The 26,134-nt window shown below is 39.1% G+C and overlaps 1 protein-coding gene across 4 annotated transcripts in view; it reads right to left on the reverse strand.

Moving 5' to 3' along the window:
- Positions 1 to 26,134, reverse strand: part of map7d1a (MAP7 domain containing 1a) — a 207,984-nt gene that overhangs the window by 74,632 nt on the left and 107,218 nt on the right. For 3 of the 4 annotated variants that reach the window (XM_028819940.2, XM_028819943.2, XM_028819942.2), the window contains exons 2-4: positions 20,626 to 20,724; positions 7,612 to 7,680; positions 5,478 to 5,498 (exon numbers count right to left, since the gene is read on the reverse strand). In XM_028819940.2, the coding sequence (XP_028675773.1) occupies positions 5,478 to 5,498; positions 7,612 to 7,680; positions 20,626 to 20,724 (189 nt within the window). The remainder of the gene's footprint in view (positions 1 to 5,477; positions 5,499 to 7,611; positions 7,681 to 20,625; positions 20,725 to 26,134) is intronic. The other variant, XM_028819941.2, reaches the window with a different exon arrangement.

Below are 26,134 nucleotides of genomic sequence, written 5' to 3' on the forward strand. Positions count from 1 at the left end.
TTTTAAAAACTATTTCTCCAGTTATGTATTTCAGTGGGACACAAAACGCAACATGAAATACGGAATGAACTGAAAGCTCATTTTCACCCGTCATAGTTAAAAGTGTGGGCTTCAGTGAGTGCTACGTTTTGACAGCTGAATCGTCGGAAAGAGTGTGCATAAATCTTTGGACATCAAGTGCCACATTTATAGGTAGACACCACACATCAGATGCAGACTCTTAAAAAGATGATGAATTCAGGGCTTCTTGACTTAAAGTAGCCGCTTTCTGTAGGAATTATATACAACTTCTTCTTGCACTCAATCCATCACTGACATGCACAGTCACAATTCTGAGCACGCACTCTGCTTGGCATGGGAATCCTGTCGGTCATAGGCACGTTCAAAGCTGGAACCGTGTTCGTCCCCTCTATGAACGATTCACTAATCAGAAAGCAGTACTTATTAAAGCCCACCCTAGCGAAAACGACAGTTTTAACTTTAAATTGAACTTAATGTTGAATACAATGTCACTAAAAAAGTAATGAATAAATAATTAAAAAAACAAAGAAATAAGTAACAAAAATATTTAATTTTTCATGATCATATATTAGCGTGTTTTCATTTATTTGTCACATGTCATGATGTTATTTATTTGCATATTTATTTCATTATTTAATTTTGAAAAAAAATTTCCTCCACCCACCAATCTAACACTCACTGGCTCATAATGACAAAATGAAAACATGTTTTCAAAAAGATTTGCACATTTATTATAAACCAAAAATCTAAAATCTCTCCTTCATGTAAGTATTTGGACCCTTAAGTTAGCACTTTATAGAAAGCCCTTTTTGTAGCAATTACAGTTTTAAGACTTCTTGGGTAAGTCTCAAATTCTGCACAATGTAATTTGGGCAGTTTATCCCATTCTTTCTGGCAGACACCCTTAAAGCTTCATTAGATTCAATGGAAAGCATCTGTAAATGACCATCTTCAGGGGTTTCCACACATGTTTGATGGGTTTTAATTCTGGGCTTTGGCTGGCTGTTTAAAACTAAATCTACAACCTAATAAAGTGTGTAGAAAGTGTAGGGGTCAGCATGCTTTTTGAATCCAATACGATATTTTTGGTAAATGCCTTAAATTAAAGCTGAACACTTCACACTTCAATCACATAATGATTGCTTAATTTAAAATCCATTGTAGTGGCGTACAGAGCCAAAATTATGAACATTGTGCAACTGTCCAGACACACATCTTCTTATATAATACGCTACCATGGCTGTCCGTTTGTCTGTCCAGGATTTTAAATCACATGTAGCTCACAAACCATTTGAACTATTGACCTGAAATTTAGTACACATATACTAAGTGACATCTACTGTCCGCTTGCAGGGTGATGATTGACCTCCAAGGATATTCCTCTTTTTATTTTTATTTTATTGTAGAATCAACTCTCGGCAGCGGCCAGCAGGGCGGCCATGCGGTGCATGCGTATGGGCACAGTTCTCATTTCCTACCACCTTCGCCGTCACTTCCCTACCTCTTCATATCTTAAATCATTCTTGAGGCAGATTGAAGACTTAAGTGAAAAATGAAGGAAGACGTAGTAAATAATTGCAACACACTGACAGCACTGACTCAATCAGTTTTAATGTGAAAAGATGCTGACGAAAGAAGAGAAGAAGCAGGCCACTGGGGTGGATAAAAGAAGAGCTGCTCAGGAAGCAGCAAGCGCATCAACCTCTGAGCAAATGAATGCCAAATGTACAGAGAAAGAGTATGAAAACTTGGAATGCTCAAGTCAAGTGTATTCACTGCACGTTATCATGCAGTGCAACGTTACTGGTGTGTGTGTGTATATATGGATGGTCCACAAGAGGGACGATACCTCCCCTGGGCCACGAGGGGGTCTGGTTGGGGGCAACTGGAACGGAACTGGGAAGCTCATCCCTATGGGAGGACATGGCCACTGCCAGGGGGCACCCGGATGGTTATGGAACCCTGGATTGCACCACTTCCACCACACCAGGAAGTGCTGCTGGAAGAAATCCCAGGGACACCTGGAGTGCTTCTGGGTGCTCTCCTGACACTTCCGCCACACCAGGAAGTGTCGTCAGACAGAGCATAGACATAGAATTACTAGACGCCTCATGACCAGCAGCATCGTACGTCAACGTCGCCACCATATTGCGAGTGGCACAGCTGTGGAGTGAAGTAATGGATAAAGATGCCTCATGCATGTGTTGCTTGGGATTGTACAAACCGCTGTACGCTCCAAACCAGATCACAGGGATTACATTTCATAGGTAAAGCTGAACAATTGTTTTGGTTATATTTGGCCATTAGAAAATCCCATTTTATAATCTTAACTTTAGCTACGCCAGGCTAAGTTAGCAAAGCTATGCATTTATGTGCTCAAGTGAACCTCCAAACAACGTTTTGGCTAAACGTATTTAGTCACTAACTATGTAGATTGTTGTTAGCTTTTAACATTTCTCAAACTTGGAAAGTTTCCCTAAAGAAATCCACCTCAGGAAGCAGTGGGAGGTAGCCCTTAGACGGAATTTTGAGAAAGCTGTCCTGTGATGTGTGCCATGCTAGTTTGGTAACAGATGCTGTTCCGGCATCACATGATCAAAGCAACCACTTGCTCACATTAAAAAAACAAAGGAGGTCTGACGATTCCTTCTGAGGGTACAGTCAAGGTGGTCAAAGTAGCTGAGCGTGTTATCCGACAGTCGACATTAGGACAAGCTGTCAGTGTATCTTTGATCAATCAGTTTGTTCGGGCTGAGATTGGTTCAGATGATGTGTTTTTTCTCAAGGAGCACATTAAGGAAACAGTTTGAAATTGACAACCATCATTTTATGCTTGTGTCTTTAGTTGTGTCTGTTTTCCACAAACTAAGGCTGCACCATATTGCCAGACTGAATACTCTCAAATTACAGAGTGGCAACGCACAAAAAAAGCTATGTAAGACAGTTCTGCTTCATGGATTTTCGATCCTATCCTGTATATATTTATGTAACCACATTGTGTGTGTGTGTGCGTGTGTGAGAGAGAGAGATTGAGAGAGGAATGAGTGAAATGTTTTCAGAAATTATTAAGCCAATTTGTATACAATAAAATTGTTTATTTTTATCATTGAGTGTATCATTTCACTGTTAAAAGAAAGACAAACAAAGATAACAGGCAGTAACAGTGCAAAATTCACAATTGGTATGCCAGTTTTGAGGGTAGTTTTAAAATGTGTTATTGAATCGAGCTGACGTATATGAGAGGGAAGTGAATTCCTGAGTTGAGGAGCACTAGGAGAGACGCTCGAGCTCTCATAGAAACGAGTTTGATGTGCGGTACAAAAAGCAGAGCTGCAGATGAGGATCTGAGTGAGCGAGAGGGAGTGTAAGTCTGAAGGAGATCAGTGAGGTTGTGGAGAGCTTTAAACATTAAGAGCAGTATTGTGTATTGTATTCTGTAGTTAACAGGGAGCCAGTGAAGTAGAGAGAAAATAGATGTCATATGTTCAGTGGATTTAGAACAGCAGGTTATTATACTGGTAGCAGAATTTTGAAGAAGTTGTAAGCGGTGGATAGGTTTTTGTGAGATGCCAGACAGAATAGCATTACAGTAATATATACATGAGGTAACTCGGGCATTAACCAATACTTCAGTACTGTGTTGCATAAGAACAGGACAAAGTCTAGAAATGTTTCGGAGATGGAAGAAGGCAGTCCGAGAAACATTTCTTATATGGGAGGAATTATTTAATAATAATAATAAATATTATTATTTAATAATTGTCATTATTAGTGTATAAATAGATATAAATAATTGCATTTAAACGATTTGTCAAAGTCTGTTGTATGTAAACGATACTGTTTTAAACGTTATTGTTTTTTCATAAGAAAACCCGGTTTCCACATTTACCTGTATTAGTTTAAATGGCACTTTTGCCACTCGCAATATGACATACGCGCTGATGTACCGTGTCGACTGGGCAACACAGTGAATGCGGCGTCTATCTATATATGTCTATGAGACAGAGCACCTGGAGCTCATCCGTGTCATTATAAAAGGGGCCGCCTCACTCCACTAGACGAGCCGGAGTTGGGAGGAAGGTGACGGAGCTTGTGAGGAGGGGAGTGGAGGTCCAAGGAAGAGAAAGAGAGAGAGAGAAAGAAAGAAGAAAGAGTTGTTGGGATAAGGCATTGTGGTGCTGTGAAGAAAATAAAGGAGTGTGCTTTTGGACATTCTGGTGCCTGTCTGTCTGTGTCCGGGGGCTGGCTTTCCACAATATACAGTATATACACACAGTAAATATGGCATTTCACTTTTGTCCGAGCCAAACCAGAAGGTGGAGCTCCTTAAAGGCAGACCCCCTGCACAGAGCAGCATCTTCAATACAAGAGAATGTTATAGAGCCTGTGCTTTTGTTATTTAACACCATCGACTGCTTGTTTTTGTTTTAGTGTACCTGTTGAATTAAATAGGACGAACTGGCTGGTGTCCCAACATTTCTTCTGGACCCGGTTGTTACTACTGTTCGACCACACACATTTACATACACACACAGACTTACTGTACACATATACACATACATACATATGCACGCACGTGTACACACACACACACACACACACACACACACACAAACATACATATTTTTAGTGACTCTGTATTTACTACATATTAATAAAAATAGTTATAGATATATCGTGACATCTTAAATTACTCTTTCTTTATAAGTCTACATGGATTGAAGATGCCAGAATAACCCCTGTTGCATATTTCAACTGATGAATAAAAACATAAATAAAAATATTTAATATGCACATTGAAAAAGAATAAAAAATTATATAAAATAGGTATCCTTACAGATTTATTATTATCTGGCTGACATGTTTATCCAAGGCAACTTACAATGTTTGAGATATAATTGGTTACATTTCTGATGCTTTTTACCCAATTGGAGCACAGGCAGGTGAAGTGACTTGCTCATGGTCTCAGTGATTGATGTCGCAAGCCTTAACCACTACGCCACACTGCCTGCCTTACCTGGTTTGCAATATGGTTTTCCAAGTAAAACAAAATTTGACTTTTAACGTATTGCACTGTAAAATGAATTAAAGAATTTGTACACATAACGATGATGTTGTTTTTTATATTGGTAAAACATTGAAAGCACAAAATCAGGCTGATACAATATATGATAATGAAGCATTCCACAAACCATAAACAACCACAATTGTTTCTCTTAAATAAAGAAATAAAAATCAACCACAAAAAGAAGGAACTGATAAGTTGATGCAGAATGGAACCTTCAAGTACACAATGGCTGATACGAAATGAAAAAAGAACACGACTACGCAACACAGAAGGGATGGGAGGAATGCCAGATATCCAAGATCCAAATTCCAGGGGAAAGACGGTTAGGGAAGAAAGAAAACCACCACCAGAACTGATTGCAGAGCCACACAAATGGTTTACAGCTTACCTTTCATCAAGTTACGGTTTTCTGAGGAACGAAAAGAATTAAAAAAAAATCTGGTTATACAATGTTTGTCTCAGTAAGTCAAAACGCTAACCCTCAAGAGTTACGTTCTGGTGAACCCAACTTAAAGAAGACAATGAAAATTGAGCAGTTTTCATAATCAAAAAGCCAGTACTGTTCAAGCACACAGCTCACTGTTACTTTGAAAAGGCCAAAAAATGAACACAATGAACCAATACAAACACATCAGATTATCACACGAGTGTGTATAACAGGCAATTGGCAATAATGTCTTGTGTTATCAGTGTCTTTCAGTGATCAATAAAGAAGTAGAAAGAATGCATACAATTATGACATAAAATTTAAATAAAAAACAACTATAAATACAATTACTTTTAGACTTTATACAAAGTCACTTGCCAATGATTTGCTTGACAACATCAGACCACAATGAAACGACATGCTTTAGTAAAACTATTCATCATATCTTTTGGAAAGCCAATTAATGAAGATTATACCAATCTGCAGATTTCTAATGATATGGCAACTTGAGTGGTGTTATGAGCACCACCTGATTCACAACTTCTAGAACAAAGTATCAACAAACATATTTTTATCCCTGAATTGTTAGGTCAACAGATTGAGAGGTGAAACCAAAGTCCCAAAGCACAGATCAATACTTTGAAGACCACTGGCTTCATCAGATGTACTGTACCTAAATGTTATATTACGAGATTGTGGTCTAAAGAAATTAAGAAAAGAAAAAAAAGAGAGACTGCTAAGAATGCCAAGGTCAGGACAGACAGAGGTGCTGCATACTTTAACATGTCAGACTTCAAGCATTTCCATGTTTTGTGTATCAGCCTCATGAAAGCTCTTATGGACGCATCCTCCAATTTCAAAAGTGTGCTTTCAAAGCAGGCAGCACGGTGAAAGACTGAAGCCTCTGATTAATCTTTTGGATATTTTTAATGGAGGGCGGCATGGTGGTGCAGTGGGTAGCGCTGCTGCCTCACAGTTAGGAGACCCGGGTTCGCTTCTCGGGTCCTCTCTGCGTGGAGTTTGCATGTTCTCCCCGTGGGTTTCCTCCCACAGTCCAAAGACATGCAGGTTAGGTGCATTGGCGATTCTAAATTTTCCCTAGTGTGTGCTTGGTGTGTGGGTGTGTGTGTGTGCCCTGCAGTGGGCTGGCGCCCTGCCCGGGGTTTGTTTCCTGCCTTGCGCCCTATGTTGGCTGGGATTGGCTCCAGCAGACCCCAGTGACCCTGTAGTTAGGATATAGCGGGTTGGATAATGGATGGATGGCTTTCAAAGCAGAAGAAGTTTTGCCACTGTGCCAGTTGATGCTTTTTTTGGCTTCAATTTCAATGAAGGAGGGTGACGGCACCCATGCCAAAAATTACAGAGGTACAGGCAGATGAGACAGCTCACGTGCCCTTGAAAAGCTGGTAAGGACTACTGGATCATGGTGCTTGTAAAAAGCCAAAGAGAGATGACAGGACTGTATTGTTACATTTTGGGAAAACTGCCTGCTGTGTTCTGGTTTTAGTCATGTCCATTCCAAGACTGAGCATGATTTGGCATATCTAATCCCGAGTGACACCACAAGGGAAAGTTATATGGTATTTTTTTTTCAGGATATTATATGCAATTTCCACTACACCCCAAAATATTATTCCTAGTTCTGCTTAGGTGTGAGTATTTTTTTGGTTAGAAACCATCTATCCTTCACTAACAATACTAAAGCAATACAGGGTATCTGGGACGCCACTTTACCACAATGATCCACATACTCACACATTCTAAGCCGGTAATCAATCTAGTTACATATCTTTGGATTGTGGGTGGGTGGTACAACCCCCAAAAAGTCCACATTGTGGCCATCACAGCTAGAGGTTAAATTGAGATTCATCCAGTGTGTGGTGGCATCACTGCTGGCTTCTCCAAAAAGTCACCCCATTACCTCACTCAAAATGCTTTCAGGGTTAGAATTAACTTTGTATAACAGCATTTAGTTTAACTACTTTGTCACAATCTCACTGATGATCTGCATGAAACATTTGGGCACATCATAACCCTAATAGGGACACTGTATTTGACATATGTCTACTGGAAGAAAAACAGCGCAAAGCCTTACCCAGATAGCGGGCCCGTTCCTCTCGACGCTCCTTTGCCAGCTTTTGTCTCTCTTCTGCCTTTGGCCCATCTGTAAAAACGAAGATGGAAAAACACAGCAGTTAAACCCAAGTTATGCAACTGAAGTCTAACGTAGAAAGCTTCACATCTTGGCTCAAGAACACAAAAACTGTGACTCATTAGTTGAGTGTTGTGTCTAGTTTTTCTGAACATATGTTATTTTTTTAAATATACAAGTCTAATTTAGATTTGTTGTTAGCATTAGCAAGTCAAGGGAATTAATTAATAAAGGCTGTTTTTTTTTCTTTAGTCATCCAAACTTTCAATAAATATTTTGTTTAATGTTATTCACAAATACCAACATAAGAGAGCAAAGCAAGAATTTAAAAATGGCATATACATAAATGCCTTTTTCTAAAATTCAATCAATTTCAGTTTCAGTTGGTTTGTTTACCATTAACTTACATTAGTTTAAAACAGAACGACTTCTTTGTGGGATTTTTTTGTTCTTCCAGCATCTGCATGAACAGAAAGTGTTAACTCCAGCTTCCTCTCAATCAATCCCGGGTTTCAAGAGGTTTGCTTTAATATTTGGATGACACTCAATTAGATCACAGAACCACAAACTGAGGATTCCGATTGGTCTCAAAACACCTGACTGACCCCATTAAATCCCACCTCAAGAATAAAGAGGGTCCATCCTCCAAACAGGACCATTTTAGCTTGCAGCTGTATTAGAATCACTGCTGGAGGAGAGGGTAACCAAAATGTGTGCTTTTCCATTTTCTGTATTCTTTTTTATTAAATGATAGATTTTTTTACTGCATTTGTACATTAATGGAATAAACTCGCAAATCCCTCATTTTCACAAGTATTCCAATCAAATTTTAGAATAGGACATTTTCAGCAAACCACAATAGATAATTTACAAATGACTTATGTTGATAGTTCTGGTGGTCTCTTTCATTGCAATCGATACTTGTGTTATTCACTGTTACTACTGTAAAGTATATTATATTCATTTTCACCTAGGTAATGCTCAATCATAGGTGCATCTATGATGGGTGTAGAGTGCTAATAAAAAGTATTCACCCTTTGGAAGTTTAAACATTTTATTATTATGAAACATTTAACTTAATTTGGTATATTTGATAGTGATCAACAAAAAAATGACTCTCTCAGATGGTGCATCACAAACATTTGCACTATTTTTACAAATCCTGAACCAAATGATATGTACAGTAAATAGAGACCTAGGACTGCAAACGTTAACGCTAAGGTCTGTGTTGGTTACTCAGGTTTCAACCCATCTTAGATGGGTAGCAAAATAAAACACAAAATTGAATATGCGAGTATTTACCCCCTTCAAATCAGTATTTAGTAGATGCACCTTTGACAGCCATGATAGCCTCAGATCTGTTCGCATGGGTCTCCATCAGCTTTGCACATATAAACACAGAAATTTTTCCTCTGTTCTTCTTCACAAAACTGCTGAAACTCTGTCAGGTTTCATGGAGATCATGAGCGAGCAGCCTCATGATCCAGCTACAAATTCTCAATTGGTATGAAATCTGAGCTGAGACGCGGCCACTCCAGGTCATTAACATGTTTTTTTACACCATTCCTGTGTAGCTTTGGCTTTATGTTTAGGGTTGTTGTTTTGCTGGAAAACTAATACATCTCACAAGGCACAAGTTTCTTGGAGACTTCATCAGGTTTTCCCCCACGATTTCCCCATATTTTACTGCATTCACTTGACCCTCACAAGCCTTGCCTCCAGGAGAGAAGCATTTCCACAGCATGATGCTGCCACCACTATGCTTCATGGTAGGGATGGTGTGTTTCTTAAAATGTGCAGTGCTTATATTACGTGAAACACGGTGTTTAGTCTGACAGCCAAAAAGCTCAATTTTGCTCTCATTAGACTACAGAACCTTATTCCAGCTGATTTCAGAGTCTCTTATGTATATGCATACATGTGCATTTTTAATGACAACTTTCTTTTTGCATAAAGCTCACAAACTTTTGAAAGATGATGCACCTGGACAATAGTTGTTGTTTTCATGGTCTTTCTAATCTCAGCCACTGTAGCCTGTAACTCCTTCACAGTAATCATGGGTCTCTTGGAGAGCAACCTCACTAATCGTCTTCTTGCATGATCACTCAGTTTTTGTGGATGGCTTACTCTAGGCAGATTTATAGCTTGCCATACTCTTTCCAATTCTTAATTATTGTTTTAACTTGACTCTAAGGGATATTGAGTGATTGGGATTATATATTTATCTGACTTGTTGTCTCTCATTTCATAAATGTGTGTCTTATCTATAGGCAGACAGAGAGATAGAAATCCACATTATTCTATTTATTTACAGTATCTCCAATGTTGCATTCATTGTCTGTTTCTGGGATTTCACTGTTGTTACTGTAATAGTCTGTTGAGGACATGTGAGATAGAACATGAAACAGTCAGTAAAGTCTGTCGTGCATTTTATTAATGAATGAAAATGGGAATACTATGACCAACTTCTTGCAGTCTTTTTAGGCAATTATGTAACATGCATTATAGTTTGAATCCCCAACTCAAGCTCCATCCTGTATGGTAGCGAGTTAAGAAAGTGAACGGTTTGTAACCGAACAATACCCTTACATCCCGAAAAGTGGAAAACTGGCTATTGTAGCAGATTGAGGTGATGGCATGCTGCCTTACATTGAGATAATTTGACTAGTAAAACTAAATTAGTCCCCACATGTCTCTGGGACATGTGTCAGATGAGTCTACAACCAATTTAAAACAAAACCTTGTCTTGCTTTTGCTGTTGCTTTAGTACACTTGGCATTCTCTCAAACACAAGATTGGGATTGAATTCTGACCCAATCACAGTGTAGTCTGAACAGGTTTACTTTCTGCATAACTTTTCCTCTTTTAGTTTTCCTCTCACATTCTAAAAATGAGCATGATCATTCAAATGGCAACTCTAAACTGGGTCCAGCAGAGGACTACAGGACTGGCATTAAGTCAAGGTTTTGTTTGGTTTGCTGTGTCCCAGAACTGGATTAAAACATCTCCAGAGATAGAGCGATGTAGTTTACAAAATCAGGAAAAGAGTTGGTGTGGTCAAATTATTACATCAATACACTATAACAGAAGACGAGACATGACTAAAAATCTGAGAAAGGAAATGAAGGGACAAAATGTATGCAACAATATACCCTTCTAATAACTGTATTAATACAGCCAAAGTGGTTATGTCAACTAAATCATCATCATGAGTGATAAAGCAAAGCATTGTACAACAGCTGGGAAAATGGCAGGTAGTGCTGATCAAGTTTTTTGTTGTTTTTTTAACTGAACACAAGGATTTCAATTAAGAGAAAAAAAAACATATAATTAACTTAGAATTCACATGTTTCTGTGTCTGCCAGAACAAGCTGTTACATTTGCAAGAGGTCAATCAAAGTATTATCAGGTCACTAACACAAAATACTCACCCTGAGAGGCTGAAGAAATCCCTTCTCAATAGTCAATTACAGAACAAAAATGAGCCTGAGAGCCATAAAACCCTTCTTTTTATTATATTATGCTCTAACACATAATAATAGCAGCTCTTTAAAGCTAAATTTTCAAACACAAGCCAATCTATTTTAAAAATAAATACAATTTATGTGTTTAACATGGTGCTCTGTTGAACATTGAAACAGCTGCTTAAGATGTGCTGGGGACGTATTCATTTAGCTGTAAGTGTGTTATGCATGCGATGAGTCTAAAATCAGTTTAATATCTGCTTTTAAATTTTGGAAATACTCTGCTTTCAGGATTTGTCCCTGCAATAGCCAATATATCACAATTCTGTGGCACTACGCCAAGATGTTGGAAGTACACAGAGCCACATGCTGTATCAAGGTTATGTATACATTTATCAACATTTTTATCAGTTTACATTTATTTTTTATTAGGGCTCAGTAGTTGTTGTGAGACACCCAGCTATAACAGAAAGATGGTGTGAAATGAGAAGGTGTCATCATGTTTAGGATGACTGCACAAATTGCTGTGTTTAATTGCTTATTTTCTAAAGCGACAATATCACAAAAATGCATAAGTAAGGTGAGACAGGGTGTAAATACCGGAGGACAAAGTTATCAATCATTCTTAATTTTATATTGCACGCTTCACTGAAATTATCATCTCAAGCTTACAAGCTGTAACAGAGGTCAGTTGGATACGAACGGAATTTATTCAACCCAAATATTAAGGTCTCCAGGAAGAGTTAAATGAAATGAAAATAAAGGAAAAGGAAAAACAACAAAAAGCACAATTGTGTTTCTGCTCATCTGTGCCTTACTACATCCAGACCGTGTGAACGTCATATAATACCACACTGGCCTTCTCCTCTTCCTGTTTGCCAGGCATGCCCTTGCCACAGCTTCTTTCATGATGTCTCGATCTGCCAGGGAATATTTTCTGAACCCTTCCAGCCTACCAGAAAGAACTTCTGTATCATCTTAATTATGTTATAATTGTGTCTTTGTTTCCTTAGTAGCGGTCAGTTTTTTTGGTAACTTTTGAAATTTTCTCCTTCTCCCTTGGTCTGTGCTCTGGTTATTCTTATTGTAATGTTTATAGGTGTGCCGTGGTCTCTTTACACATTAGCCTGCAATTAGGGTCCCTTAGGTGTAACATGAAGAACAGTACTTAAACCATCTGATTGCCACAGTTGCTTGCTGTGGCATTTGCCTTGATGTAATCTTTGGCTCCTCTCTGTGCCTTCCTTTTTTTCATTCTGTAAGTTCAATAGTCTTTGATCTCTTTTTACTTGCTTTTCCGGCTTTTTAAATATTATTTTCGGCTTTCAGACAGACGGATACTTTATTTATCCGATCAGGGAAATTCAGGTGTGCTGTAGCTCAAGCACATCGGTACAAATTGTTAGAAATTATTAAAAATCTATCTAAAAAAGGCAAGGAAAACACAACAAAAATAAAGAAATAATAAAAAGTGTTACAGTGTCGGAGGGTAGAGTGGTAACCAGGTCATGAATTGCTCGTGTTGACAACAGAGTTATAAAATCTCACAGCAGTATTAACAAATGATCTTCTAAAGTGTGCTGTTCTGCAGCGCAGTGAGAGAAGACAACTGCTACATTTATTTCTCTGACCTGTCAAAATCGTGACTACTATTGTCAAGGATGGCCTGTGCCTTCATCCCCATACACCTTTTCACCACCACTCCCACTGAGTCCACAGTTCTACCTAGCACTGAGCCAGTCTTCTTCACCAGCTTGACCAGCTTTGTGTTCATATCTGTCATATTGCCTCCCCAACACACAGCAGCAAACAAGAGGACACTGGCAATAACTGTCTTATAGGATAAAGACATTTCACTACATATGCTGAACGATCTGAGACTTCTGAGGAAAAACGGCCTGCTCTGCACCTTCCTGTATAAGACATCAGTGTTCACAGACCATATCAGTCAGTTGTCAAGGTGGACACCTAGAAATTTATAAGTCTGCACCACCTCAATGTCCTCCTCTTGAATGTTAACAGGCCTAAGGGGGAGCATAGAACTGAGGAAATACACAATCATCTCCTTGGTCTTCACTGTGTTCAGAACCAGGCAGTTCTTATTGCTCTAGACACTGAAAGCTCCAATCAGTTCATTTTTTGTTTGCCTTTTTTTCTTGTAAATTTTGTTTGTTTATTTGGAATTTCTTTAGAATCTTTTTGAGATTTATTTTATTTTGTAATTTGAATGCCTTCAGGTTGCATATTTTTACTTCTTTTTTATTTATTCGAGTTAATATGTGTAATGTATATTAATGTGTTTGAAATTTCAAGGGGGACCTCCCCCTCCCTGCTCTGCATTATGATATGTGTAAATGAGTATTCTCAACACTCCGAAAAGGTCGCTCTGCCTCATAATTTGCACAGGGCTGAGTAGGTGTCAGCCTAAGGGTGCCACAATGTTATTTCATATGCGATAGGAAGTGTGCCGATCTCCAAGGGGGAACTCATCGATTAAATATGCAATCGCGAGTGTGGTGATCTCTCAAGGGAAACCTGCCATCCGCTGTTAGTCGATTTAATATGCAATTGCAAGGGTGTCGATCTCCAAGGGGAAACAAAAGCATCAATTTTCTATCCAAATGCGTGAGTGCCGATCCTCAATCCTCCTTCATCAAGTGCATGGATCTAAAAGAGGGTCACACTTTTGGGCACTTGCAACCATGTCTACCTAGGAGCTCAATGTACTTTTGATCCAGCCCTGAATATTTGTATATCAGCATGCTCAAAACTCTGAGGTTGAAAGCTCAACTAAGAAATTACGAGCCTTGGACAGATCTTGGTAGAACCAGGAATATCGTGGCAGCATTGCTACATCTGACACCGAGCTGGCAGAGTGCTGCGTAGCGCATGTGAGGGCAGGCCAGGGGGAGGAAGCAGCTAGGAGCCAGGGGAGGTAGGGGGAGTGAGGTGGGTTGTGAGATATATGCTCTTTTCTTCTGTACTGTTTTGGTACTGGTATTAAGGTTCAAAAGCTGGTACTGGAACCAAAGTCAAAATTATAGTATTGATTTTATGCCCTTGAATAAAATTCAAAGGGATAAGACAAAGTATAGGACAGCATAAGACTGTTTAATCAAAAAAAAAAGTTTAATTACGAGTAAGATCCACATAATCAGGAGCAAAAAAGGGATTGCATCCAATTCTCTATAATTATGCACTCGCATGCACTTTTCAGATAGGCAATGCCACATACCCAGTAGGTTCACTTGATCCAGACACATTACAGATCTAACAGCATATTCATCACCCTGTTCTGTGCACACATTAAACAAAAACAATAACTGTCTCGTATTGTATATTTAAAGAGAGATCTGAATGCAAACAGCTTCTGTATGGTCACAAGACATTCTTATTGTTAAGTGACCTACGTGGTCAATGCCTCCTCATCTTTCAACATGTAGTTTGTCTCCAGGCCGCCTAATTACACTGGCAAGCAGATCTGTGCTTGCTAACCAGACACGTCTTACTCATCACCCTGGGCTGCCAATCTCGCAACGTCAGCAAAACCAAAATATGAAATCAGGCTGTAACTGCAGCCCACAGAAGCAGAGACAGCAGGGTGAAACAATGAGGCTTTGTTGCTTCTAATCGCCGCTCTGAAGCTGTTAGAGATGAGCAGAGTCTGCAGAATGGGACACTTACTAATGAGTCCACAATAGCAGGATATAATGAGCAGCAGTATCCTATAGGCTGGAAGGAAGGCCCCCCTGCTGCCCTGCATGAACTCGATGGTGCCTCCATTTCCCAAAACGTTATTTTTTTTTTCCTTTGGAGTAGTTGTGGTCAGTTTTTATATACATTCTTCAAATTTGTTGTCCACTCATGCACCCATTTTTAAAACCACTTAATCTATTCCACAAACACAGGGGCCAGAACCTATTACAGGACTAAATCCTATTATGAGAAATATATTTTATGCAAAGCAATTTTAATTTTACATATTTTACTGAAGGGAGGCAGTGGTCAATTTCTTGGGCTATCAAGACTATCAGTCTTTTTTAATCAAACCTCAGTGTATTCTCAAAGTAACCTTTCCTCAGACAGTTCAGAAAGCATTCTTTGTTTGGTTTCACACTCAGAACCATAGGAAGTCTTTGCATGAGCAGCACAATCTATGAGCTACAGAATTTATTCAAGGAAGGACGTTTCATTTCAAAGTGATCCCAGTGCAAGCAAAGCCATCTGGCTGTTTTCAAAGCAAGGAACGGGAACGTTAACGAACATGAATTATTATATGACACAATTTAATTCCCTAGCTTTCCCTAAGAAGCAAGGATCTGCTTATTCCTGCCTTCTAAAAGCTACAGGGGATTAGCAATTAAATGATAAGCTAAAGCATGAAAAAAATAATGTGCACTTACTCAACGACCTTTTAATTTCATTTACCTAATAGGATTTCCTTCCAAGTAACTCATTTATCAGCTTACCATTGAGGTTTCAGTATTTAATTGCAATGTACTAACACTTGTGGTGTTGTCTGGCATTATAATTCAAAGTTTCCCCACCACTCCCCAGAAAATAAGCCCACTCATCCATTGAACAGTTACCTCCATCAAAGAAGGAATTACAGTAATGTTCTACATAGAACAGACTTCATGTATAATAACCCATATTTTATACTGTTAGCCGCATTTTGGGCTCTACAAAAAGAACTGGCAGAGAGTAACAGAAAAAATAAACACGTTTGTGGAGCATACAAGTCTTCGTGTGTGAAGCTGTGATCTGAAACATCAATGCTGTCATAATACTGTCCCCTTATATACCTACAGCATATGTGTTATCTCTATAGAAGAACATCTACTGAAGTGATTCAGCTTAAAATCAACAGCCTTCTAGCATTTTACAATACCAATAACTGCGCCTAGTGAGTGATTTGAGTTATTGTGTCCATTGACTTACAATTTAAAGTACAAACAGACATCATTCCAAAAGTGGTCAAGCTGGGTAAAAGTATAAAACATGTAAATCCTTTGAAAATGGACAACCCTGCCACAAAACTTTCCCTATTTTATATATTTCAACTTCAGTTTATGTAATGTTAGTGTTATTGGAATATGGAGCTAACTGACAGGAACAAGATAATAAGAAAATTGTTAGGACACGATAATATAACATTCAGGGTCAAAGGAGGCTGGAACTATTCTGGCAACACTGTTGGAGGATGCCAGGGTCCACTTACATTGATGCTCAACCAGTTGGAATGGTCAAATTTCCTAAATCAAACAGAGTAATTATGTAAACTACACCCAGACAACAACTAAGCACAGGATTGGAGGATGAATCTATGAGTAGCAATGTTAACCATTTCTCCTTCACATCACACAAAATAGGTAACTCTCAGTAATATTTTGGGAGACTCTCAAGTCGCTACAGGGTACTCTTTGCAATGTGTGTGAGCTCCTCCAAAATACAGGGGAGAACAACCTGTATGGGGCTCACAAATTCATTTTTATGGTGGTAGAATGAAAGAGCAAGAATCCCTGGGGTGCTAGGGGGACATTCAAGTGCACGGCCATAAGGCTTCTACATATAAGCCAGAAACCTGAAAGCAGTCAACACATGGGGCTTAAAAGCCCCTTTTGACCACATGGCTATTGAGTTTGGAGTTTTGTAGGTGCACATTTGGTAAGGACTAATCTTACAGGATGAAGTAGGGCCAGGGTGCTAAGAAGGCGAGAAGAAGTTCCCAGAATGCTATTGTGGCCAGGTGCAGGAGCCACGCAGTACTGTCAGTTTTCTAATCTGCTCTGTCTTTATATATAGGATTGTTAGGCATAGGTTATTAAAGATCTTCCCTGTTATAAAACCCTTCTTATTTTCATATTTTTTGCTTACTTGTGTCTTTTGGATTTGGTAAACCCAGGAAGCAATTGAATGTTTAGTAATTGTATGATCTTTGTAAATAAAATTAAGAATTGTTCTTCACTGCTGCTTAAATGACAATAAAGAAATGGTGCTAAACTGATGAAACGCTTAATTCATAAGCCTTCAGCAGTCCCTCTAATTACACTGCTGTGCTGCACACTAATTTGGGTTTCTAGCTGTGCATACTCAATCCTAAATGTATCATTACATCCTACAAGTTTGTCTCTTTATTACCATGTAGCATTATTTGGAATTTTATCTTATAATTATATATTTGATCCATCCTACATATGCCTGTTAACCAACTGGCATGGTACATAACCCACCCTTTGCCTAGCAGGTGCTGAGCCCGCATGGCGACATAATGCAGTTTCTTTGTGCTGAACCAACCAGGATACATGGGTCTCCAAGCCACCAAGCTTGGTGAACTCCAAACCCAGGCATAGCTTTAGAAATGGGTTCCAGTATTGCTCTGGGCACCATTCTATTAAATTGTTAGTGAATGGTCACTGGAGGTTCATTATTAGCCAACAGACGTTAGAAGTTATTAGAAGTACAAGGCTCCCTAGCAGCACAGCGCTTGAACAAGTCAGCTGCTTACCACAGGAACACTGAGCACAAAATAAGTTAAGCCAAGACTGCATAAGATCTGTAAAAGACTCTTTGATGGTGCTTACTGCTAATTTGCCACACATGCTCCCTCCTCCAGGTTTTTGGCAAGGCTTCACTGTTGTTATTTGTACTTACCATTTTTAATTGTATTGTTAATCTATTTATCCATTATCTTAACCTGCTTATTCACATCTTAGAGAAGCAAACAACTTTATACAATAAAGTAAGAACCCGATGCCTGGTACCCACCCTTTAACCGCCTTCCCCAATCCCAAACCAGCCCTGTAGAGTTCAAGATTCTAAAAGGCATCAAAAGAGGACCGAGAGTGAACCCAACTAGTAAGGAGCAGCCCTGTGTCAACCCCATTGAGGAGCTAAAAAGCTAAAGACTGGGACTGTGATGAAGACCAAGGGGGTACTCGTGCAAAAATTAAAAGTATCAAGTCTGACAAGTTATTAATGCAGGGACCAGATGCTCCATTTCTCCTCCCTGCTGAGAGTTCCAAAAGAGTCAAACTGAAAAAGGAAGATTGGCAGATAGAGAAATAAAGGGCATCAAAGATATCCAGTGAAAGCCAAGGGCAACGTTTGCAGCAGTTATGCCAGAGGCAGACAGCTTCTGCTGGACAGCAGAATGATGGAGCAAAATATGACCAGAGACATACTGTTAAAAAGAAAAACTCCATGAAATTGAGGGGACAGAGGGGGAACCCTCACCACATAGATTTAATTGGAAATGAGCAATGAGATGCCTTAGATAGTTTTGAATATGAAGATGACATTGGCTTTCATCCTGGGGACAGCATAACCAGGAACTGGAAAAGTCCCAGCTTATACATGAGATTTTGCAGGATCCAGCACCCAGGTGTAAATTTTCATGATTGTTTTTTTAAACAATTGTCTTCTAAAACTACAGTGTATAGCAGCGGCAGGTCTATGAAATGGATTTGGTGCCAATGCCCTTGGTAACCTGTATACTTATGCCTTAACAGTGGTGATGAGTATATCAGGTGACTGCACCCAGGGGCATTGGATATGTTATCTGTACCAACCTTGTTTTTGTATTGTAATCACTGCATTTCGTAAGGCTAGATATTTATCAGTAGGATTATTTAATTTTACAATGGAATTGGTAATATTGTATAAGAATGTGACTATTAGGGCGGTGCTATACAGATTCCCATTTTCCCATATTTATTACTTTTGTATTAAGGAGTTATCGCTATTAATTTTCTTTGAATTTATTGATAATGACCTCATCAGACCTTCTTCTAATGCAAGGAACCTTGGTGTCATTTTTGATTCCTCCATTTCTTATTCAATCCACATAAACCACATTAAGAAACTTTCTTACTTCCACCTCCATAACATACCCCATCTTCACTCTTTCCTCTCCTTGTCCATGCTTTTATCACATCCTACATCGATTATTGTAACTCCCTGTTCGCAGGTGCCCCTTCAAATCTTATATCATGGCTCCAGTTAATTTAAAACTCTGCTACAAGAGTCCTTACATGAACCAGCAACAGCGAGCACATCACACTCATCCTGTTTCTCCTTCACTGGCTCCCTATGTCTTACAGGATTAAATATAAAATTTGATTAATAATTTATAAAGCTTTAAATGGCCTTACACTGAACTACATCAGTGACTTTATCCATCGCTATGCTTCTGTTCGCCCACTAAGGTCCTCCGATTCTGGCAATCTTGTGCTCCACACTAACCTGCACTATCTGGTTGATGGGGCATTCAGCTGTAAAGCACCAAGATTTTGGAATGACATCCTAAAATTAATTAGATCAGCGGACTCCACTCATTCTTTTAAAAAAACAACTTAAAATTCATCTGTTCAGGAAGGCTTTTAACTTAACCTGACATTCTGCCTCCTCTTTCAGTCTTCCTCTCTGTCTAGATGTCCAGGATAATTTTTCTGTGTGTTATATCACAAATGATGTTATTTGCTCAGGCTTTTCTTTTAGTATTGAATTTAGCATTTGACTCTGGTTTATTGTCTTTTATTCTAATTAATATCTTGTATTTATCTGTGGATACTATTTGTACCTAATGTTATATATACTGTGCTGTTATTTCTGAGACTCTGCAAAGCATCTTGAGCATGGGAAAGGAGCTATATAAATAAAAAGCTTTAATTGATTTAATGTTTTTTATATTCTGTTGTGGAGTTATCCTACCTTTGATTGATGGTGTCTGCAAATTCTGACACTTTGGATAACTCATACCAAAAAGTGTTTGTTCTATATGAGATACATTTGATTGGCCAAGTTGAACTGTGATGTGTTGGACACTCAATGTCCTATCCACACTCCAACATAGTGGACTACTTAATAGCCACCAATTAGCTGGCATGTATTTGGGATTTGAACCACTGTGCAGCCTGATATCATATTGACTGCATATTTTTTACTGAGTTATGATAGAATTTGTGAAGACGTTTTGAAAATTAAGGCTGGTTGTGAGTTCCTGCTATGAATTGTTGTCCCATTCAAGACTAGCTGCCACCTAGAACCTATTTCTGATGGATAAGACTCTGAAGATTATGAACTAAATAAGCAGATTAGAAAACTGATAGACAGCTTGATAATTTCTCCACAGTCCATTTGTTACGCTTGACTTTATGCATTACCACCTGGCATATAGAAATGAATGGTTCTAACATGACATGCACTGTACAAATGAGAATTGAACAAAGTGACTTAATTTTCCATTTTTCATACTCTCATAGACTTCTATATAACAGTTAGCTCCGCCACTTAGGAATCTACCAGGAAGGATAATGGCTGCAGTTTGACCGAAGTAGACTACAAAAGTTGGCCTAGAAAATATATTTTGATATTTTAAAATAAAAAGAAAAAATATCCAGAGTGTTTAGCAAGCACAGTTTTGTTACCTTACATAGATCGAGGCTATAAAACTTCAATAGAAAGGCAGATATAGATAAAGTAGCAGCTATACCATGTTTGGGGCGGGTAGTGATGCTCACACCAGGCGTGGAAGGAGACTGTTCTGTCTTCACGGGGCTACTTTCATCCTCTTTGGGATTCTCGGCAGGAACTGTAGGATTGAAAACAAAGACAAGATGTTAGTTCTCTTTACTCTAAATTTGGTTAATGCAAAAACATTGTAAATACTCAAACACTATAGAGAATCCATATTAAATTTAAACCCTGATCCCAAAACTCCAACATATCTTGTAATTTAAATGAGAAATGGTCGAAATATCAGTTTAATGCATAAAAATCTCATAGTCTGTGTTTACATTACCGGGTGTTGATGCCTGAATCGGAAATGATGAAGAAATCTGATCTGATCTGTGGTGTTTTCTTTATAAATTCTAGATGTGGCTTGAGCGTTTACATTCACATTCAGCTTAAGTGCGTTGTAACAAAGTTGAGGCATAATGTATGATTTTCTGCTGATGCTCTTTACTTTTCTAAACTTTAGAAGCATTTTCTAAATGTGGTGATTCAGTGCAGCTGAGCTATGGCATTACATGCTTTAACTTGATTTGTTACTGCAATATCCTCCACCTCCTTTCAAAACAGATTTTACATATACAACAGGAGCTAAAAGTTTAATAGATTGCATTGTTAAGTGCTTTCATAACGCTCATTGCCTGGAGAATGTTCGAATGAGAAGAATAACTCTTATTAATTTGAGCAGTCAACTATCATCATGCCACTCTCTCATTTTACTATGTCACATAATGCACAAAAATTACACCATCAAGCAGTACCCATAAGTGAAAACAGATATGGGCAATCAGAAAATAACTGGGATTCAGTAGGACATGTGATTTTGGGTGTCTACACCAAAATCTGACCTGTGTCAGATATATGAAAAGACAGAAAGAGGACATCTGCCCAGGATCCTAGCCAATAAGATCAATCCTTCTTTAGGCTGCATCTCATTACAGTTTCATTAAATACTTCAGTTTTACAGTACACAGTGCACTAGAAGAAGTGTTTAACAAAATGTACTGTGCTTAACCTGCATCACCTTTCTAGTGGCCAATAATGTCCATTTCTACATGTGTTGTGTACAAACACTTATCAGGAAAGAAGTGGGAACCTGAGAAGGTGTCAGATGGCTTTAAGATGAGATGAAAAGCATTATGGGGTGCTTACAATAGAACGTGCAAGACTCACAGAGCCACAAGACGAAATAGGTCACTTCCATGTACCATGTACAAGCTGGTTTATTTTTGTTTGTTTAATTGTTACGGTTTACCACAAAGCACATAGTGAAGACTTTTTGAAAATATGTTGACAACAACTGTGAGTGTTTATTCTGAACTTGAACATATATTTATTTGTGACGTACTTCCTGCACACTGTCTTCAGGCTTGCAAAGTATCTACAGTTTACTACTTACTGCATCTTTGATACCTGAATAGGAATTCATCATGTACTATAGCATTGAATATCAGCTATGAAGTGCCATATCCAAAGCATAAAAATCCTCTTAAATTACATTTCACACATCTCATGAAATCACACTCAGGCGAGTTTCAACACCAAACAATGTGTGATTAAATTTTGCAGAGCTGATCATCATGCTCAGGTATGCCAGGAAGCCAGAGTAACCATAGATCTAAAAAAAATCTCCTGCTTAAGCCACATCCTTTGCCACTAAAAAAAGGCCATCAATATGTTTAAAATGTGTGATAAGTGCCAGCTGCTTACACTAAAACGCTAAGCTTTTCTTTAAGAGATGGCTGGCATAGTGCAAGTGTAAAAAAATTATGCACAATATACTTTATATGAAAGAAAAGGGAAAAAGTCTTATTTCCACCCTTAGTACACAGTGTTTCATCTGTAGAAACAAGGAAATTGTCATTTGCCCCACCCGTATTGTTGGAAGTACAAAGTATTGCACATTTTTGCACTGAACAACAGCAAAACCAAGGAGCTGGTGGTGGATTTTAGGAGGACCAGGCCCCTCATGGACCCCGTAATCATCAGAGGTGACTGTGTGCAGAGGGTGCAAACCTATAAATACCTGGGAGTGCAGCTGGATGATAAATTGGACTGGACTGCCAATACTGATGCTCTGTGTAAGAAAGGACAGAGCCGACTATACTTCCTTAGAAGTAATAATAAGATGCTGCAGATGTTCTATCAGACGGTTGTGGCGAGCGCCCTCTTCTACGCGGTGGTGTGCTGGGGAAGCAGCATAAAGAAGAGGGACACCTCACGCCTGGACAAACTGGTGAGGAAGGCAGGCTCTATTGTAGGCACAGAGCTGGACAGTTTGACATCTGTGGCAGAGTGACGGGTACTGAGCAGGCTCCTGTCAATAATGGAGAATCCACTGCATCCACTAAACAGTATCAACTTCAGACAGAGGAGCAGCTTCAGCGACAGACTGCTGTCAATGTCCTGCTCCACTGACAGACTGAGGAGATCGTTCCTCCCCAACAATATGTGACTCTTCAATTCCACCCGGGGGGGGGGGTAAATGTTAAAATTATACAAAGTTATTGTCTGTCTGTATACCTGCATTGTTATACCTGCATTGTTATCACTCTTTAATTTAATATTGTTCTTTATCAGTATGCTGCTGCTGGAGTATGTGAATTTCCCCTTGGGATTAATAAAGTATCTATCTATCTATCTATTTTTAAATATTGTGATTTAGGCTAAAGTAACATTTCAAAGAATTCTCCAGAAATAGTGCAATCAAAAGTTTATAAGAACAATGCCAACACTGCCACTTGTGGAGTTTACTTTTCCCTGGCCAGAAAGTAGGAGAGTCTTAGAAGAAGCTTGTATGTGGTGTCATTTCCAATGTATTGGGTTTTCACTTGTCGACAGGATGTTAGTATATTTTGGTATGAATGTCTGCTATGTTCTTCTCCACAGCAAAATGCTACATCTCAAACTACCACTAACAATTTTTACCAGAATAAATGACATTCAATTAATCAACTTATTGCCTGTAGCAGTTTTCAACAAATCTATTTGTCAAAGCTGGTCTCATCCGGAGTGTAAGTGTTTGTCGTTATACTGTATATAGCATGTACAAGCAAAGCCCCATGACACTATAAAACTTTTCCAGGCATCTTCAGTCATATGTACATGAAAACTATATTTGTGGAAGCAGTTGTGGGATTGCTGTAACTACTAGTCCTGTAGTGTGACATCATCAGTGATTAAGTCAACTTGCCCCAATCAAACAGTGTCTTAAGTCATTGCAGCAGGTTCATGTGCACAGTGCATACAGTGAGGCTGCAATGAATAAAGACAAGTAGGTGTTCTGGAAAATGCAAGTAGAGGAGAGGTTTGTCTGTCTGATGTCTGGTGTTTTTGTAGTGTGATACATTGCAAAAAGGAAAAAGACAGCCTAAACTCACAATACTTGGAAAACATTAGCACAGACACTGTTGCTGTCATGCAGAACATTTATTGGCTGGCAAAATATGGTGAGCTCATGATACTTTGAAACTCTGAAAATGTGATTCTTACTCATGCAATCTGACATTCTGAAGGCATCAAGTTCCAGCACCTGCAGTCGATATGTTTAGCATGCTCTCCAGCACAAAATCATGTAGTGTGTCATCATCGATCCCTCTCCCACTTGGACAGAGGCAGTGGTGTTGTAAGAATTATGTTTCTGGACTTCTCTAGCGCCTTCAACACCATCCAACCTCTGCTCCTTAGGGACAAGCTGACAGAGATGGGAGTAGCTTCATACCTGGTGGCATGGATCGTGGACTATCTTACAGACAGACTTCAGTATGTGCGTCTCGGGAACTGCAGGTCTGACATTGTGGTCAGCAACACAGGAGCGCCGCAGGGGACTGTACTTTCTCCGGTCCTGTTCAGCCTATATACATCAGACTTCCAATACAACTCAGAGTCCTGCCATGTGCAAAAGTTCCCTGACGACACTGCTATCGTTGGCTGTATCAGGTGTGGGCAGGAGGAGGAGTATAGGGACCTAATCAAGGACTTTGTTACACCTAAACACCAGCAAAACCAAGGAGCTGGTGGTGGATTTTAGGAGGCCCAGACCCCTCATGGACCCAGTGATCATCAGAGGTGACTGTGTGCAGATGTTGCAGACCTATAAATACCTGGGAGTGCAGCTGGATGATAAATTGGACTGGACTGCCAATACTGATGCTCTGTGTAAGAAAGGACAGAGCCGACTATACTTCCTTAGAAGGCTGGTGTCCTTCAACATCTGCAATAAGATGCTGCAGATGTTCTATCAGACGGTTGTGGCGAGCGCCCTCTTCTACACGGTGGTGTGCTGAGGAGGCAGCATAAAGAAGAGGGACGCCTCTTCAGTGCCTGGACAAACTGGTGAGGAAGGCAAACTCTATTGTAGACGCGGAGCTGGACAGTTTGACATCCGTGGCAGAGCGATGGGCACTGAGCAGGCTCCTGTCAATCATTGAGAATCCACTGCATCCACTAAACAGTGTCATCTCCAGACAGAGGAGCAGCTTCAGCGGCAGACTGCTGTCACTGCCCTACTCCACTGACAGACTGAGGAGATTGTTCCTCCCCCACACTATGCGACTCTTCAATTCCACCCTTAGGGGGGGTAAACGTTAACATTATCAAAGTTATTGTCTGTCTGTATACCTGTATTGTTATCACTCTTTAATTTAATATTTTCTTTAACAGTATGCTGCTGCTGGAGTATGTGAATTTCCCCTAGGGATTAATAAAGTATCTATCTATCTATCTATCTATCTATCTATCTATCTATCTATCTATCTATCTATCTATCTATCTATCTATCTATCTATCTATCTATCTATCTATCTATCTATCTATCTATCTATCAGCTTAAGATAGTACAGGTAAGGTTCTGAATCTGGATCTCTTTCCTTCTTAGATCAGTGCCAATAACACACTCCATATCACCAATCCAACTGCACTCCTATTTAAAACTTTCCTTGTTAGAGTATTATTGTCATGTGTACAGAGTACAGTGAATTTCTTACTAGCCTGTCTAAACAACATGCAACATGCTGTCACATTTGCATTAAGTATCTTTAATATTTGTATACAGAGACAGGGAGCAGGCTAACTGTCCTTCATTTCAATTAAAACCTAAGCAAAGAAAAATAATCCATTTCTATTTGTCTTTGAGATTAACAACTTAAATTGTCAGTTAAAATAAATGGTGATCAAGGAGCGGTGCACTTATCTGCATACTGAAAGTGTCACAAGAAATAAGGAATACATAAAAGAATTTCAAAACAGTGATTTCCTGCAGAGCACCACCCTGATAACTGCTGTGTTGTTCCTGACTAGTGCTATTACATGTACTGGATTTTAAAAGATTAAATCACTTTGTGGAAGTGTTTTGTCCAGGTTTATTGGAAATCAGACACCTCTAATTTAAAGTTTATTAATCATAGAAGACTCACTTTTGAGTTTCCCCTCAAACGCTAAAAGTTAAAAAGGCATAATTAAAATGGACTACAGGTGAGGAATGTGAGGCC

Source organism: Erpetoichthys calabaricus, chromosome 14 (genome assembly GCF_900747795.2).
Source record: "Erpetoichthys calabaricus chromosome 14, fErpCal1.3, whole genome shotgun sequence".
NCBI lineage: Eukaryota > Metazoa > Chordata > Cladistia > Polypteriformes > Polypteridae > Erpetoichthys > Erpetoichthys calabaricus.